The sequence below is a fragment of the Larimichthys crocea genome, chromosome X (assembly GCF_000972845.2).
Source record: "Larimichthys crocea isolate SSNF chromosome X, L_crocea_2.0, whole genome shotgun sequence".
NCBI classification, from domain to species: domain Eukaryota; kingdom Metazoa; phylum Chordata; class Actinopteri; family Sciaenidae; genus Larimichthys; species Larimichthys crocea.
Window position 1 is genome coordinate 13,642,411 of NC_040020.1, and position 18,792 is coordinate 13,661,202.

General features: G+C 41.0%; 1 protein-coding gene across 3 annotated transcripts; it reads right to left on the bottom strand.

Annotated features, from left to right (window-relative positions):
* Window positions 1-1,270: 1,270 nt before the first annotated feature.
* LOC104934151 (glutamate decarboxylase 1) lies at window positions 1,271-18,734 on the bottom strand. Of its 3 annotated transcripts, none has more exons than XM_027283370.1 (17): window positions 18,416-18,734; window positions 17,321-17,437; window positions 15,380-15,436; window positions 13,712-13,849; window positions 11,860-12,102; window positions 10,469-10,559; window positions 6,766-6,878; window positions 6,545-6,660; window positions 6,132-6,211; window positions 5,985-6,039; window positions 5,779-5,895; window positions 5,616-5,680; window positions 5,454-5,532; window positions 5,086-5,235; window positions 4,810-4,917; window positions 4,451-4,540; window positions 1,271-4,222 (listed from the first exon to the last, which is right to left on the bottom strand). In XM_027283370.1, the coding sequence occupies exons 2-17, from the start codon at window positions 17,394-17,396 to the stop codon at window positions 4,049-4,051; spliced, it is 1,752 nt and encodes a 583-aa protein (XP_027139171.1). In that variant the 5' UTR covers window positions 17,397-17,437; window positions 18,416-18,734; the 3' UTR covers window positions 1,271-4,048. The 3 variants fall into 3 exon arrangements, with proteins under 3 accessions (XP_027139171.1, XP_019116058.1, XP_019116059.1); XM_019260513.2 differs by having other exon boundaries at window positions 18,408-18,733; XM_019260514.2 differs by lacking the exon at window positions 15,380-15,436 and having other exon boundaries at window positions 18,408-18,733.
* Window positions 18,735-18,792: the final 58 nt, after the last annotated feature.

An 18,792-nucleotide genomic window follows, 5' to 3' on the forward strand; every position in this document is an offset into this window, starting at 1 on the left:
TAAATCTACTCTCCTGTCATCTCTTCTCATGAATACACACATCACTTTACATATGTGCGGTGCCTCCACAAAGTAGTTCAACACAACCATAGTTATTGTGTGTTCAATGTTTAATGTAAAACAAAGCCTGAGTTTGAAATATGAAATATGTGGCAGGTTTATTTATCTAGAATATTCGGGAGGTTGTAACCACTCTCTGAAAAGTGAGGTCATCTTTTACCCCTGAAGCCGTTTTTTATTGTATTGCGCTGCAGTGTGTGATGCAGGCTTTTGTTCCCCAGCTTATATGGGGCAGCTGCTCTTTATCATTGAAGACAACTTGTCTGACACAGTTTTAACATACAGTTATTATATACTAGATTCATATATGTAATATTTGTTACATGCTGTATTTTGCTACAGTGTTTATCAGTCCTTACAGTTTACAGTCCTGCAGTTATCTTTTCATTAGATCTCCCAGCAGCTTTAAAGCTTTACATCTGTTTCTACCAGAATTATGTTCTGCACATGTAAATTCCAGTAAGGGTTTCCTTCTGTATGTGCTATGATGATTATTAATCTGTTTGTGTTTCCATGTATTTTCATGTATTACAGCATTTTGGTCTCTTTTTAGTTATGTTTTGGTTTTGTGTGGACAAAGAGTCACCACCAGGGGGCGCTGGCAGCATATCACATCCTCATTGCTCATTGTAGATCTTAAATCTCACTCCACAGCCACACTTCTCTTTGATATTTTTTTATGCCCTCCATGTAAAGGTCATGAAACACTTTGTTTCTCTGTGAAATGGTAACCGAGGGAGTCTGAATCATATCATACTCGCAGATGCATAAAGCCAAGAAGAGAGGAGAGATGGGGGATAGGGGGGACTGAGAAAAAGAGAAAAGCAAGTGAGGAGTGAATGTGAGGGAAGAAAAGATTAAATGAGTAAGAAAGAAGAGTGAGAAGAAATGAAGAGACGAGAGAGAGGAAAGGAACGTAAAAAAGAGAGAAAGAGCTAAGAGGAGAGGAGTGTCACGCTGGAGAACAGCCAATCCGACACACAGCTGGGGGCCAAACAAAGCCTTCTCGAGGATGATTAGGCAGAGAGGCAATAATGTGTGTGTGTGTGTGTGTGTGTGTGTGTGTGTGTGTTGATGTGTGGTATGTGTAGCATTGATACAGGCAGTTCAGAGGCAGAGGCAGACATAAAATGTCTGACATTTTTGAAGAGAGAGAGGGAGAGAGTGCATGTGTGTACGTGTGTTTCAATAAGTCAGTTGAACTCACTTCTCCCTTTAATAGACTTTATTAAAGATATTTTTCGAGATGGTATAATTCTGTTAAAGTGACTACTGAAAGACTCCTGGCAAACGTTCCCTTACAGCTGGCTTAATCAAAAAACCAGATTGGTTACACACAGGAGTCACTGGCCACATACAGTACACAGATTACCTTAAACATGATTTATGCATTTGTGCCATTCACATATGGTCCCTAGACACCATAAATATTTTTGTTAACATAAGTCTTATATAATATATAGTACACATCCATTTACAATGGAAGAAAGAAAGGTGAACATTGTGCAAAGACACAAACAGGAACTCTTTATACAAGATATTCCATTGAGCTCCCATAACACTGAGAATACAGGTAATATGTATTACAATTAATATATTATATTACAGTAAATGCATTAGGATTCCGACAGATACAACAATCCTTCCTTCCCATTCCCTACAGGAGAGAGTACATTCCCACACCCTTGTGCTTCTCTCTGAAATAAAAGACTGGCACGACGGCCAGAGGATCATATAGAATTCATTCTTAATCTCATCAGAAGGCCAGTCAGTCGTCTCAAAACATTCAGTCAAAAAGACTCACAATCACAGAGAGAAACACACTATAGAAATTGCATCGCAGTCGAGGGTCAATAGGTAACATCTTACAAACATCTATAATCTCTAAGAACTTCTATATGAAGGACAATGGATTGCTCTGTTCCCGATTCTCTTTCTTTGGCTGACAAAATCACTATAAATAAACTTTACTCAAATTCTTGTGATTACATTTACAAATGTATTACCATGTAATACACATAAAGATACATTTACAATAAAATACCTGAATCTGCAAACAGTGGAAATGCAATAAATATTTGTTCTTATATAATCAAATATTAATATCTTAACAATGTTATAAACACACATGGGTTATCACATGATTGCATGAAACAGACAACGAGCCAGCGTTTTACACGTTAAAAATTGTCACAGACTTGGGATAGCTGAAGACGTTTTAAGTCTTAATCCTCTATGGTACCGTGTTGACCTCAGGCAACAAACCCATTTTGGGCCTGTTAAATCCCCACAATGCATCCCTTTGAATGATGCAATACTTTTAAAAAAATGCTTTCATTTGTCACATTACTTTCAGGGGGCCATGTTGAAATCCTTTTTTGCAGACTTTTTCAAAGGAAACAGCTTTGCCATTTTGCACGGTAAAAAGGGTCCTGGCCCTTTTCTGTATATTATATTCTCTGTAATATTCACATTACTAGGTGAATAAACCTTAATTTTTGATAGTTTCATGCAATTTATTTGCTACCTAAATAATGGAAATTTGTTAAAATGCAACTGTTGCTCTGAGGCAACAATGTACCATGATGGAATCACCATGGCAGCATTGACATGGCAGAATTTTGGTAGTGTGTGCGTGTGTGTATATATATATAAAAATTTAGTGGTTAGCACTGTTGTCTCACAGCAAGAAGGTTCCTGGTTTGAACCTCAACCTTTCTGTGTGGTGGTTGCATGTTCTCCACGTGTCTGCGTGTACTCCGGCTTCTTCCCACAGTCCAAAGACATGCACTCAACAGGTTAACTGGTTCCTCTAAATTGTCCGTAATTGTGTGTGGTATAAAATGCAATTATAATGAATTATTCTGTATATTTTTATTGTATGCTTGAAACACTGGCCATTGGCCTGTTTGGGTGGAGAAAAGGGGAAGTGCAAATACCCTGGATGTAAGGGTATAGTGAAAGTGCAGAGCAGTGCAATGGGTTGTTCCACAATGGTACAATGTTGCCTACAGGCAATTTTCAGACAAGAAATCCTTTAAAAGAGTTTCTTTTATAATGTTAAATTTAAAATGGCATGTATTGTAACTGGTAGAAGTGTTTGAACATTTTATACATGTTCATGAAATAAATGATGTTCAAATAGAAAAAAACAACAACTCTTTTTCACTTTTTACCATTATGGTACAATGTTGCCTACAGGCAACGAAGCACAAACTGTCATCATAATGCGTACCATAGAGGGTTAAACTTCAACGAGGGAAAATTTTGCAGACTGTAGACCAGCTGCTGGAGGTTATCTAAAACCTCTCAGCTTAACACACTTTGTACCTAAGGTGTGCACATTAGGTCATAATAAGCTTATTTTTATCATACTGCTAGCCTAAAATACACGACAGAATACACTCGCACCTGCACTCTCACACACGCACACACACTGCTTCAAGGCTTGGACACTGGTTTGGGACAAATAGGTTGGTGCACTGGGATTAAATACAATGTTCAGCTGAAAGCACCAATGATTCAATTTTGTGTAGCAAATGTATGATACAGCAGAATAATTTCATGATAGTTTGTTATATTTTTATCTGTGCTTTTCACCCTTTCAGTGTTTCACCACGTACACACACATAAACACACACTCAGGCACACGCATACAGACATTAAAAGACAAATACATTGGACAGGAAACTATATAATACACACACACACACACACACACAAACACACATACATTAGAGAATGTGGAGCTTTCAGATATCTTATTATTATTATTTTATCTGGAGGAACATCGAAAGTTTCTCTTCGGGTTGGAGAAACAGTCAGAATGCTTCAGGCAAACATAGACCGGCTACAAAGAACCTAAAACATGTCCTATCATTATTCTGTCTGCAGCACTGTGAATGTTTCACCACATTGGCCGCGGAAATACAACAGATAAAAGCCTGTAGTTTTCGCCATCTGGCCACAAGAGCAGCGATGGCCGAGTCTACAGGTCATGGCCCATCCTCTCTATCTCGTCAATGAGGAAGTCGATGTCAGACTGGGTGGCTGCAGGGTTGGAGACGACCATACGGAAGAAGTTGACTTTATTGCCCTGAGGCTGGTAGCCCACCATGGTAGTCCCTGACTCCATCATCATGGCCTTGATCTTTGGCGCCACCTGGTGGTGGCAAAAATGGGGGAAATTAAAGTTTTGCTATAATTAGGAAACATGAAAGGTGTTCATTTTATCATTGCATTTTTTACTTTTTATTTTATTGTAAACAGGACAATGCACATTACATTCACCGCACCAGATATAGCTAATTTTTCTAATTTCCATCTGCAGACCACCAGTGATCTATAGACAGATAAAGTGAAAGATAACAGTCATTGACAGGTGTCTCACCCTGTGGAGTTTTTCTCGCCTCTCTTCACCATCAGGCATCCCTCTCAGGCTGGGAGGGATGTACCAGAAGCAAACGTTTGTGTGCTGAGGCTGCAGACAGAAATAAAGTCACTTAAGACAGATACACACCATAAGATCTGTTTTCATTTACACATTTACAAAGAGAAAATGAAGAAGGATGGAGGTAGAGGAAAGAGTGTGAGAGAAAGACATATAATGTCAGTGACAGCAAAATAAAGTACGGTTGTGTTTTGTTAGTTAACCTACCAAAATGATTAATAAACTAAAAGAATGTAACATTGAATTTCCTTCAATGATTGGACATAACATTTATAGAACAGAAAATTAGAGGAGCTTACCACTCCATCAAACACCATCTGATATCCCTCCCTGTTCTTGATCTTGTTGTAGAGGTACTGAGAGAGGTCCAAACACTTATCAATGTGCTGCTCAAACCCTATGGTGCCCTGCGGGGGAACAAAAGCCGGTCAGACAATAATTCTAATAAAAAGCATTGAGTATAAAACTACAGTGCAATGATAACACCAAAGCACTGGCTTCATTTTATATGCTTCAAAAGACCAATTTTCACCGATATATGTGTGTATGTGTGTATTTGTCTCCCTGTGTCTCACCTTGGCCTTCCACATGAGCCAGAACTTAAAGATGTCAACGTGTCGACCACACTGGATCGCTTTGTCTCCCGTGTCGTAGGTGACGTCATACTGTTTGTCTGGTTGGAACAGGTAGCCAGCACACATGGAGTTACAGCCTGCTAAGATTCCCTGCAGACACACATAAAGTACACACACTGTTAACCTTTTCTTCATGACTCTACTGCCTGTGGCATGCTAGCACTATGTAGCACTTTTAATGCTATGAAAGGTTAAATTAATATGCATAGTGGTCATTTTCAAAAACAATGTCCAGATACAACACAAAATTTACTAAATGAGTTTTAAAAATGTTGCAGAATTGTTTTTATTGTGTGTGTTTACTTTACCTTCTCTCTGACCAGGATTGCAGAGCACTGTAGGGGCACACCCATCATCTTGTGAGGGTTCCATGTGACAGAGTTGGCCCTGCAAAGTTTAATATACATCTTATTGGACTGAGCTACTTTCACTGAAGCCTTTCTTTAAATAACAATAACAACATAACTTACCTCTCCACTCCACTAAGCTTATGGCGATGCTTCCTGGACATCAGAAGTCCACCACCCCATGCTCCCTGAGGAGACAGCACTTTTATAGAAGGGCATACCAGCAAAGATATCATAATACTACTGTCACTATGCAGATACTGCAGTTCCAATGTCAACTACTCACATCAACATGGAGCCACAAGTTGTACTTCTCACAGATGTCAGCGATCTCATTGATAGGGTCAAATGCGCCGTACACTGTCGAACCAGCTGTGGCATTCACAAACAGTGGCACATAACCCTGCAGAATCAACACACATGACCATCAGATGAGGAAATGTTTAGAGTGAGAACGAAAGATGAAACAAAGACTGTAACAGTAACACTGACCTTCTGTTTAGCATCAATGATCTTAGCCTCCAGGTCTGCAGGAATGACTCTCCCTCTGTAAGAGCATCATGTCATACAGGTTATACACAGTATTTTACATATTTACTGTATGAACTGTGGTTTTACATCTCTAAGATGAATTCTCACCTCTCATCTGTGCTCAGTAGGATCACATTCTCAGCACCAAAGCCCAGAGCAGCTCCAGCCTTCTTTATGGAGTAGTGGCTCTGTAGGGAAACACATTAGGTATATAATCCATCGGTCATTGAAACAGAAGCTAAATACCTCAGGAGAGTGGAGATTTGGTGAGCTATCTTTGTGAGCTAAGTGCTACTTGAGCTTTGGATTGCTTTCTGTCATGTTGTCAACTGTGCAATGCTTTATAGACAAAAGTAGATGTGATAAAAGCAAAAGGAATCCATTAAATTAGCCATTGCCTTCTGATTATTACCGGACTTCTTCGATGGCTTCAATCTAAAGCCAATGAAGCGTAGCGCCTGCTTTATTAGAACACCTAAAACAATGTGTGTGTGTGTCTGTGTGTGTTCACGGTCACGTACGTGTTCAGATGTGAAGAGGACGAGGCGAGGAGCGGCAGACATGCCCTTGGTCTTGACCTCGGGGAAATACTTGTAACGTGCGATCATCACACTGTACATGTTGGAGATGGCGCCCCCTGACGAGGAGAGACACACACATCAGTGAGTATTTTTTTCACCATCCAACACAAGCACAGAACAACACACACTCAATTTGTGTATACTGTTCTTTATAGACTAACCAGGAGAAAAGAGTCCATCTCCTTCCCCATTGGGCCATCCAATCATCTCTCTCATTTTCTTCAGAGTCAGCTGCTCCATCAACACAAACACTGGAGCGATCTCATAGGTGAACCTGTCAGTCACATCATAAAATCGATCAATAAAGCACATTATTCAACATCACTGTAACGGCTGAGTCATTAACAACAGCTCTGTGAGCACTGATAATAGAAGAAAATTCTTATGCACACACACTTGCAGATTATGAAGCCCAAATACACACACGCGTACTCATCGGTTTTTCATTAGCTTAGTATAATTCCATCCACAGAGCACAAACTGGAGCTTGTGCTGACGGCGCTAATTAAAAAGTGTCTGATAGGAGTCGGGCAGCAAACATTCATATTCAAATGCTCTCTAAAATCACTCAGTAGTTTAATTAAAGCACACAAAGCTCTGATGGCTATCTGTCAATCCTGCCAATCTCAGCGGCGAGTCTGAAAGGGGCTGATTTGTTGGCTGAGAGGATTTGAATGAGCATACGTGTGTGTGAGAATAAAAAGACGGGTGGGGAGAGTGTTTTAAAGAGATAACAACCTCTGTTGACCCCAAAATTCAGAAATTGAGGAAGTCACCACAATTGTTCATTTCCTTCTTTCATTAAAAGATCCAAAAAGAAAAGATTAAAATACAAAAAATAATATTTTCAACATGAGAAGAATTGTTAGAGAGATGAGACAGAAGAAAAATGTTACACGTGTCTCTCACTTTGGCTAACAGAAGACATCAAACATTAAATGTGCCTGCAACTCTTCCAGTAAGGCCTGAGCTTTTCCTCTCTTTGCTAACTGACAGGCCATCTCACTGCCCACACACACCCCCGAGGGCTGATCCCTGTTTACCCTGCTTTTAATGAGGCCAGTTACACAACACTCCTCCACTGCCATCAGCCAACACCACCGGTATCATCTAAAACAACAATAACATTATCTCCTCTCTTCTTCGATTTCACTCTCACAAGTAGATATCTAAACGAGGACTGAAGCTTTTCGTAGCTTGGCTAGAGAAGAGGAGAGATAAGGGCTGAGAGGAGAGGAGGGCTGTGGGGAAACAATGCACTGAAGGGAACCGTGATACAGGACAACAAAGGAAGAGGAGGGGATAATATGGGAGCAGAGCAAGAGAAGCGTGCAGAAAAGAAACAGGACAACATGGCGAAAAGAAGAGGCATAATATAGGAGAGACAAGAAAGAAAGCGGTGGTTGAGGATAGATAGAAATTGAATTTAATACAGAAGGGGAAAAAAAGCCCTTTTCTTGTGTAATTGTTGCTGGTGAGGACTCATCCACAGGATGGATTTGATTGGAACATTAGCTTCGAGTCAATGTAGCAGACCAGAATGGGCTTGGAGCAGAGACAGCAAATAAAACCACAAAGAAGACAAAATGTCTTATTTTGCAGCCTCTCACTGGCCTAATTTCAGAATGATGGTGCTCTTTGATTTAGTGGAATACAAAAATATCTAATAAGCTGGATGGTTTACTTTCTTTCTTCTTAAAATGTATTCTGACCACAGCAGAAAAAGGACAAAACCAATGCACCTTTTTAAAATTCTCCTTCTCTCTGTGAGTCATTTCACGCTGTAATGACAATAATGGTGATCATTATCACAATCAGAGCCAATCATTGGTCTTTTCAGGGTGAAAATTACCCCTCAGTCACCTGCCTGTCTCCAGGGACAGCCCCTAAATGCCCTTATTATCGTCATCAAGGGCACTCAGTGTGTGCGAGTTTGCGTTTAAATGCGTGTGTGTGTGTGTGTGTGTGTCTCTATGTGACTAACCCTCTGACCCCCTACCACACTCTCCTCTCAGCTCCTCAAAGGAGCACTGAGTCAGTCTGTATCCACAGGGACAATAGAGCCAGAATGAGCACGCCGTAGGGAGCTGCAGCAGCCAGTTTCCACAGTGTGACAGGGTTTTCTGTGCAGCCGGAGGACATTGTGTGTCAGTGTGGGGCCCAGCTGGCCTATCTGCTAAGACCAGCTCTCAATGAGCCTGCAGTCAATGGACTGGAAACCCTAGCTGCTGTATCTGGGACAGGCAGAGCTGGTGTGTGTGTGTGTGTGTGTGTCGGTGTGTCATTATGAAAGTGTGTGCAAATTCAATGGCCCTGTCTCTTGGGGCATTCTTCCAACCAGGAGATGAGATGTGAAAGTTTTTCTTGAGAGGGGGTGGTTTCCTAAGCTAATGTTTTGAGAAATTGGATAAATTAAGTGCCTCAATTTTCCTTTAGCTTTTGGTTTATTATCCGTACATCAATTTTCTTTAGCAGCCAGTTCAGGGTAAAAAATAGAGGCCACAGTAGGTAGAGAATACTGAAAGCTCAGTTTCTGTGTATGAGTGATGTATATTGACCATTTATCTTGTGTGTTCTTTTTAATGTGTACGTCCTGCTGTCTCTGCAGCTATGTCAGTTTGTACCATGAAACATGTCAACATTTCTCTTTATCACTTTCAGATTTCATGTATTTAGACATTTAAGTGACTGATTCTGCTTTAAAATCTATTTTGAATTTGTTCTGTTTTTTTTTATATTTGCCTTCTGTCTGTAGCTCAGTAAATGTGATGCTTTTTATCTTTCTCAGACCTGAAACAATTGGTCAGTCGATCGCTTTATTGTGTCAAATGCCAAATATTGCCTGATTCCAGCTACTAAACTGGAGGATGTGTTGCTTTTCTTTGTCTTGAATATTTTTTACGTTTTGGACTGTTGGTCAGACAAATCAAGACATTTGATGATGTTACTTAGGCTTTTGGGAGAGAGAGATGAGCAGTTTTCACATTTTTTTTGTCATTTGATCGACTGAATGATGATGTTCAAATAATTAAGAGAGATTCAATTATAAAACTGTAACCCTGAGAGTGCTGCACATTTTCTTCGCTGGTCTTAATCCTGCAAATATGACATAAACATCAAGATATATTTTGTAGATTTCCATAATTCATAGGGATATCAATGATTATTTTTTAAGTATTCCTGTTTATTACACTGATAATCATCAATCATCTTAAACAGGTTTTTTGAATCCCTCCACTGAGAATGTATTGACAGAGCTGTGATTAGGCTGGTTAACTTGCAGCAAATATGTGTTTGTCTATGTGTGCATGTGTGAGATTGTACAGCTGTATTAGTATGATGTTCTTCATTTTGTTCCAGTGATCATAACACAGTTATAGCTTATTTACAACATGTGTGTGTGTGTGTGTGTGTGTGTGAGTTTGTGTATGAGTGTGTGTGTATCTGTGTTGAGAGTGTGTAATATAGATAAGGTTCATGCCCTCTATCAGACTGGCCGCCGTGTAACTGTGACCTGAGATCAATATGCAATTTAACCACCCCTGGGGCCAGGCTGCCTCCGATATACAGTACAGCACAGTGTCAGCCTGCTGTCTGTCAATACACAGTCTCTACAGGACAAACCAAACACTTTATATAACTGACGCAGAGGCGCTTGTGACCAATTGTGGACTGAGCTGAGGAGCACCCAAAGCACTTCAACCATGACTTTATATGATAATGACTGGGGGCTATTTCCAGTGGCCAGTAAACAGGAAATCTCAGTTGTCCTGCTGTGACACACAGAGTGTTTCCCCTGTATAGACAATAACTGTGTCATTAACAAGCACGCAAGCAAAGAGTGAAACAAACTGTACAACTTACATGTTGGTATTAGCAGTGGAGGTGAGCCATTCTCCGGCCAGACCGATGATATCCAGACCAGAAGACAACTGGTTGAAGAATCGTGGGTGACCTAAACATAAAAAAAATACACAAACTATCTTAATAGCATTCCTATTAACAGGCTTCACTATGAGGGAATCATGCTTTATATAAAAAGACAGTCTCTGATATGCCTGCTTTGGCCTGTTTACATAAGAAGCTTTATTACGAAAAAAGATGACTACAGTGTCCAGCAGGCTGAAACTGACATTTGCATCCAGTTGTGAAAAAATATATTAAAATAATAAGAAATGATAAAATGTAAAGAAACAGATCACGGTGATTCAGATTTCACCTTGTATTCCCCTGGTCAGCCATGAAACCTGAGGGATCTGACATAGCATTGTTCAGTGTACCGTAATTAGATCGGTAACAAGCCTATATGACAGCCATTTAGACTCTAAGGTTCTTGCACACACCGTCAACAGGCCCGGAGCCTAAATGCAGTCATGGATATAAGCACCTTGTGGAGGTGGTGGAGCTGTATGGCTCACATAATAAACGAGTCAGTGTGAGTCAAATGAAGTTATTTCAGAATAAAGATACAAAATATGAAAAATAAATCTAATGTTGTGTGTATATTAAACAAACTGACAGTGCTGCTTAACGGCTCTATGTTTCAACACCACAGACAGCTCCTCCTGTGGGACAGAAAGAAAAAAAAACTCCACCACGTCTCTGGATGAAAAGTGGTTTTGAGTTGTAGACACAGTAGATCCTGTGTGATATATAAAACCCAAGGGACAGTTTGAGCATTGTCGTTTTTAACAGCTTGAAACAGCCCATGTTAGGACCCCCTCAGGCAAGACTTGCTTTAATAAGTAGAGGGGAGAGAAAAAGGGGGATGTCAACTGAATTACCAGGAGGACAATAAATAAGGCAGTCATACTAATAAGCTGTACACTATCTGGCAAACAGCTTATTTTCTAATAGTCTGTGTAGTCAAATTGTCAGTATTAATTTGCACAAGAGAGTGTTTTTAATAATACATACTGTATATATGAATGGAATATTATTGGAAATACCACCAGAGATATCATAGAATTATTGTTAAATTACAGTCTAGCTTTAATATTATGCTTTGTATAATAATGTATGACTAGTCTGCGAAAAAGCCAGAACTATTTGGAACTGACAGAGTAGAAGGTTAATTGTCTTTCATCCCCACACATTCAGTGTCTTTTTGCTATTTAAAATAATATACCTCACCATATGAATTATTCAAAAAGGCCACAGCTTTTTCAAATTATATTCCCAAACTCATACTATCTGATCCCCCCCGAGATACAGCCCTACAGTACAGCTCAACCTTGAAGGTGTCCTGTCCTTACCTGTCCGGACGCCATATTTGAGCGTGTCCCTGCAGTCCACCAGGATCTGCTCCAGGGATTCAGGCTGGTCAGACAGCTCCAGGTTGAAGCCCTCCATCCCCTCCAGGAGCTGGTGAGGGTGGTGGAAGTCCAGCACCTTGGTGGAGCGGTCGAAAGTCTTCTTGACGTAGTTGGTGAGGATGTCGACCATCTCCAACAAAAACTGTATGGTCGGCTCCTCTCCATTTTTGGCTGGCAGCAAGTCTAAAAGGAGGACAGAGATAGTGGATGGATTATAATATCGGATTTATGGAGGCTTTGTTAATCTGAGAGCTTTTAATCACAAGTTGCCTTTATGTCATTATATTATGCCCAAATTCGACTGTCTGTTGGTGACCTATTAATTAATTAATCTGGTTAAATAAACTAACATTTATAATATAAGTGCAAACTTTCACTCAATGACCATGAGACTCACGCAAAACCCTTTCCACATGCTCTCACACCACACGTCCATTAACTTACAGATTCATATTTGTTGCTTTCCTCCTGTACAGACCTGTATTGCCATTTTGAGACTAAATTTAAATTAATTTTTGTGAACATGTGAGAACTCGTTTGACAAAAAGGCTTCATTCAGTGGTCTTCTGGCAGCAGCACAGTCTCTCTCTCGCCTCTGGCACCGTGAGTTACGTAAGTGTGCGTGACAAAAATCTCACCTCAAATAAAAGGTGAAGCCTCAAAAAACCCCTCATGAATATTTTATGTAACTTGAATTGTCCTGTGCGCAAATCATCATCATGCTTGGCTATTTATTCTCACTCTTATTGATCAGACAGGACCTCATGGTTAATATCTTCATTTGGCTGTAAACATGTCAGAAGTTTGCCTGTGTAATCTTTTAATAACTCAGTCTTGTTTAATAACAGCCAGTTTCTCTGTTTTCTGGACAAAATGATCCTTTGAACAGTTTGTTTTGTTTTCTCCATCATTTACTTTTCACATTGTGGTTCTGTTTGTAGCTACTAGCCAACCCTCGAATACAGCAAGAGGTTTTATGTTGAAGGATTTGTCCATCTCCATTGTGTGTGTGTGTTCATTCAGTTATAAGTGGTGTATGAAATTTGTTGACCGCATTAGGATTTTTTGGGGGCCACAAACAAACTCTTGGTTAGGACCACTAAATGCCTGGAGCCTGCCCTGGAGAACAGTAGGCTATAGCTGACCTAATGTCATTAGGAACTGCGTCATAGATTTTGGCTGAGAAACGCATCGATTTTTACCTCATCTTAACAGGTAATACTACAAAAATAACATTAGGATAATTATACAAGTTACTGTTTTAATTTTCCAGACACAAAAAAATGAACCAACATAATTTTTGACGATATATTCTATTTCTACATCTATTAATATGCTCTAACTTCTGACGTCGTCCTCAATAAAGTTGCCTTGTCCAGTGTAAGCAGGCAAACAATATTGAAACCTTTAGACTTTTTCCAAAGCAGCTATTTTGACATGAAATAGTAAGGTTAAAACAGGTGTTACCAAGGATACTGATAAAGGTTCAGTTCCATTTAGTGCAGCAGAGACTTTCAGCCAACATGCACCCGGGACCTTAATTAGCATCATTGGTAACACCCGTGTTTACTGTTTCGTGTCAAAATGGCTGCTGTTTAAAAAGGTCTATTAACAAGCAAAAAAAAAAGGATAACAACAACAAACTGAGTTTATGCGTTTTGTTCTCTGAGAGGCCTTTAACAAAGACCCAGCATTCAGCTTATTTTAAAGTAACGAGCCCAGTGTCTAATAAAGCACGTACATTGCTCGGTAAACGAGCAGTAACATCTTATGAGACGTGTGCGGGTCTCACCTCTGGCGAACAGGTTGGAGAAGTCAGTCTCGGTGAGGCGGAAGCGCGCGTCTCTGTCACTGTTGTCGCACGAGAGCAAGTTCTTCTGTCCCGCGAGCCTCCCCTTGTCGTCCAGGCTGTTGTTCTTCTGCAGGAACCCTAAGGTGTTACACGGCGGAGGGCACGAGTTATCACCAAACATCTCCATCACGCACACGGAAAAGGGGAGAAATTATCAGACCAAAACAAAAATGAAATGAATAAAAAAAATGATCTGAGCTGTCTAAAGTCTGCTCCTGATGCAATGCTTTTCTGTTGGAAGCCAAACCTATATAAGCCATATATGCACACACGCCCACATAGGGAAGATGAATTACATATCTCTCTCTCTCTCTCTCTCTCTCTCTCTCTCTCTCTCTCTCTCTATCTGTGGGTGGGTGGGTAGGTGGGTGACATCACGCCCACACCCCAGTCAGGAAGCACCCAGCATACTCCACAGACTGATCGGCTCAGTGGGCAGAACCCCCCGCGGTGATGACCCACACAGCTAATAAATACACCCTGTAAAGAGGGGTTAATGAAGGAGTCACGGTCTGTCCCTACGTGGCCTGTATGTTTCAACTCCATGATCGACCAGTGTTTCACACAGGGGCCCTCAGAGTATCTGCGGGATAATGTGTGGGCCTAATTGTGCGCAAAACACTTGGAAGTCATAATCCCTTGTTATCTGCACCCGTATAAAATATTGTCTCTTATAGTTCAATGAAAACTATATATATAAATCCTAAATGATTTATTCAGAATCAATAAATGAGACCCACTAACCCCCCCCATATAGAAATATTTCCGGTCAATTTCCATTCCAGTCTATTAAAATGTAATTTAGACCAATCAAAAAGTGTCAATTTCTCATTCTCAGAAATGCAAATATCCATCGTATTCGATCCTTTGGTGTTAAATGATTTCTGCCATGACAGGCCAAAAAAAATACATAAATACATTTGATCACCTTTGCATATCTGCAAGAAAAACATATTCTCCACACACAACATCCATTTTTGAGTCACTGAAAGAGACGCATTCCTTCAAATGGTGGAGAAATAAATACGCCTTTCCTACAACGTCACATCACGTCACAAATACATAGAGGCTGCCAGTGAGATGTGACAGGCTGCCTCGGGAATAAAAAAAAAATGTTTTATTTCATAGAAATATCTGAATGAGAATGTAAATCTGCGGGTTATTAGGGGTGGCTTTTTAGGGATGCTCTGGGCTGTATAATCTATATCTCCAGGCCTGTCTCGAGAAATGTTCTCCTGGTTGTGGAGAAATGGAAAAGACATGGGGGGTTCAGAGGCGGTGGCGGGGGTGGATGATCCGGGGCTCTCATCATCAGACCTAAAGGCTAATGTCCACTGACCTTTAGAAGATGGAAACACAGTGTGACAGTCGTGGATGGCCCTGTTCTCATAGCCTTTATCATGGCCTACTTCAGGCCTCGAAACGGATTCATTAAAAACAATAATAATACTACAGCCAACCTGTGATGAAACTCTGAAAGGAATGAAGGAAAAACGCATACACGCATCCCCAATGGAATATAATGGAGACATGTTACACTCATATGTCCTTCCCAAATTTTCTAAAATGTCATAAAAATCTTCATGAGCCCTGCCCAAGAAAACTTACCACAGATCTTCATCCCCAGTTTCCGTGTGCATCCGTGCATCCACGCGTATTCGTAGGCTAAAACAGAATGAACGTTTGAGTTTTGAGGCCGCGGAGGACAGCGTTCATGACGGCGGATGATGGATATAAAGCTGGTGATGCACAGTGAGCACAGAGGAAGCGCACAGCTCTTGGCCAGGTGTGTGATTCTGAGCACTTCTGGTGGGTTTAAATCATTTATTTCTGTGCAGTTTGTCTCTGTGTGGTCTTTGTTGATTGTGAATGTATCCTCCTTTTTATTTACCACAGCACCCGCTGACCGTAAGGGGATGAGTCTTATAACATTTCCGATTTAAGTTCAATCAATAGGTACAGACAGAGGCCCGGCACGGCACATCCACGCAGGCACACACACCGAGCCAAGGGGCGGATTGGAATTAACGCCCGTGAAATGAGCTCACGGAGGAGGGCAGAAATTAATTGAGTGAAACACAGTATGTGACTGGAGCGAGCTGGTAATGTCTGTGGCCGGGAAGTCTATGGCCGGCTCGATGCAGAAACTTACACCCAGTACAGTGCGTCTCATACATGCATGCACATACACACAAACCCGAGCAAAGTGGACATGCGTGAGCAGAGATGAAGCAGAAAGCCAGAGGGAATAAAATGCAGAGCGCACGGGCGGCAGAGCAGCAGCGAGGCGGCGAATACACCTGATGGAAAACTTTCAAAACAAAAAACAAGTATTTAAATTTACTGAAGCAATTTCACTCAGAGAACAGCTCGAGGTGCTGAGGCCAGGCACACACACACACACACAACAGCAGAGACAGTACCAGCTGCCAGCCGTGAGATGGAGCGTGGCGGAGAGATAATGGCAACATCCAGCAGCAGTATACGAGCAAGTCAGACAAAACAAACATCTTCTTTTTAATGGGCTTTTTTTTTTTCTTTTTTGTTCTCCGTGCATATTCAGGTGAGATTCCTCAAGGGGCCAACAAATTAAAGGTTCCAAAAAAATATATATTTTATTCGATAAGGAGAAAAAAATATGAAAATCAGTTCTACTGTGGCTTATTTCTTTTTTTTAAATTTTGTCAGAAGACAAAAACCTGTAATTATTTCCCCGCCTTGCACTGCAAATGGCTGCTCAAGTGCACCATAATAGGGTCGATTTTGTGCATGCGACAAAGCCTTACAATGATTAATTAACCCACAGGTTTATGTATACATAAATAGGTTCTGCTATTTTTTTTATTTTTAAGAATTAGCAAAATATTTCTCCAAGAGAAGCTCATCTATGCCCCGAGGGCCTGAAGCATCCTGGTGAAGGAGAAAAGATGAATGACGACAGGCAAAATCATCATGAATAAAACGGCTTTTTTTTCCCCGAAATTTGTTGGAATCAATTAAAACACCGCCGCGAAACAAATTCAAGGAAATGTGGGAAATATATTTAAAGCAATATTTTCGATTGGAAAATGCATGTTTATGAAATAAAATGTTCTTGGATCATTATAAATACCAATGCCTTAATAGCGCTTTATTTCTGCGCCAGGGCCACCGCTCGGTGCGCACCGCTGATCCAGCCAGGCAGCGACAGGCAGCTGTGATGGCTCTGTTTTTAACCGGAATGATTAACGACGGAGCCCACACAGCAAATGGCCCGGGCGAGACTCGCTTTTATCAGACAGAGAAGGAGGGGAGAGAGAGAGAGCCAGACAGAGGCAGACACAGAGGTGTGAGGGGAGGGTGAACTGGGTCTAAAGCCCTACGTGTTGGTAGTGGGTCGCACTGCACATGTGTCTTTGAGCAAGGCACCGAGTCCCTGACAGCTCCAGTGGGCTGTTTCTGTAAGCACCACTGATCGCTCCGGAGAGAGACAACCTTAACGAGAATTTACCCCCGGGGATCGATTGGGGATCACAGTGTTATTAACAGGGGAGGAGTGTGAGGACGTACTTGAGGACGGAGGTCTTAAATTGTCGGAGTTGGGGTCCTGGTCCCCGCCGGTGGCTCTCGGTTCAGACGTGGCCATCAGTCCTCTGTTATCTGATCTCCAGCTGGGAAATAATTCAACTGCAAACAAAACGGTTCACGGTTAGAGGAGTGGCCAGGTCAGCTTATCCAACCCAGACATAAAATATATATTTTAAATAAGTGCAGTCAGATTAATGGGCAGTGCATGATTTGATCAGAAAATGATGTTATCCACTCTGCGTCGTCAGGAACGATTTATTCCCGAAGGATGGCTGGGTGAGCGCTGAATCAAGCCGCGCAATTTGGAGAGAATTGCGCACGACGCACAAGCGGCGCATTAGGATAAATAGTTTTGGTGGTAACATAATACCTCATTTTTGAGACAGCATTTAATATTTCATTGCATTTAATTATCGATGAAATCCTCTCTTGAGGGGCAGATTATTGACATTAATGTCCAGAACACAGAGACAATTATAAGCGTGGAATTTAAAAGTTATTATCAGGTTCATATAAGAAATAAGGCAACATAGCTCATTGGAGCAAAAGGATGATTTCCTGAGATGTCAGAGCGGCAGCAGACCGTTAAAATCTATGAGCTTTATGTCTGTGATCATCCATGGCACTCATAACAGCTGATATTTCTAAAGAATAAAAATAAGATTTAAAAAAAAAGAAGACACATTCAGTCTGTCATAGTTATGGTATATTAGACAAATTAATTGAATAGATCAGAATATCTTGAATATCAGCTGACTTCAAACATACTGATTTATTAAACACATGTTGATAATGTCCACATAAATAACCTGCACAATTCTCCTATTGACTCAGTAATCGACATTTCAATTAAGTTGCGCTTTAAACGAGCATAATCCAGAGCATCATCACTCAATGTCACCGCGCTATGAGAGACAGACTGATGAATCCCCTCTGTCACTCATCTGGGACTCCATGAATTAAAACAGATTTTTCTTTTCATATCATTTTGTCCAAAATTATTCTCGACGTTAAGAAGCCTATCAATACACGAAGGGCGCAGCTGAAATGAAAGGCGGAGGCGTCTTACCGGCTCACAGGCGCACAGGTTGTCGAGTCCAGAGAAACTACAACTAGATTGTGAGAATTGCCACCCAAAGGCGCGACAAGGAACAGTCCAGCAGCGGCGATGGAGGAATACCAACAGAGCGCACTAATAAAATCCCATCCAGCGGCGCGCAAGTGACCCTTTTCTCCCTCAAGAATATTTTTTTATTCGTTATTTATATCTCAGGCTCCGGCTGCCCATTGGTCTCTTCACGCAGGCATGAGTCACAGCCTTGCCTCCCTCTGACGAATAATGAAGCTTCCCTGAGTGCCACTGACAGCCACAATCCACTTTAAGAAGCCTAAAAAGCAAAACGAAAAACACCAGTGACGTATTCCCAGCCCCTCTCTTTCTCAGTGTGTGTGTG

Bases quoted from the DNA above. Each gene is read 5' to 3' on its own strand.
- LOC104934151 (XM_027283370.1), bottom strand. From the start codon at position 17,396: ATGGCCACGTCTGAACCGAGAGCCACCGGCGGGGACCAGGACCCCAAC. The intron at 6,661-6,765 runs GTTAGTCTATAA...TCTCCTCGTCAG, and splicing joins AGATGGACTCTTTTCTCCTG to GGGGCGCCATCTCCAACATG. The intron at 6,040-6,131 runs GTGAGAATTCAT...ATGCTCTTACAG, and splicing joins CTACTGAGCACAGATGAGAG to AGGGAGAGTCATTCCTGCAG.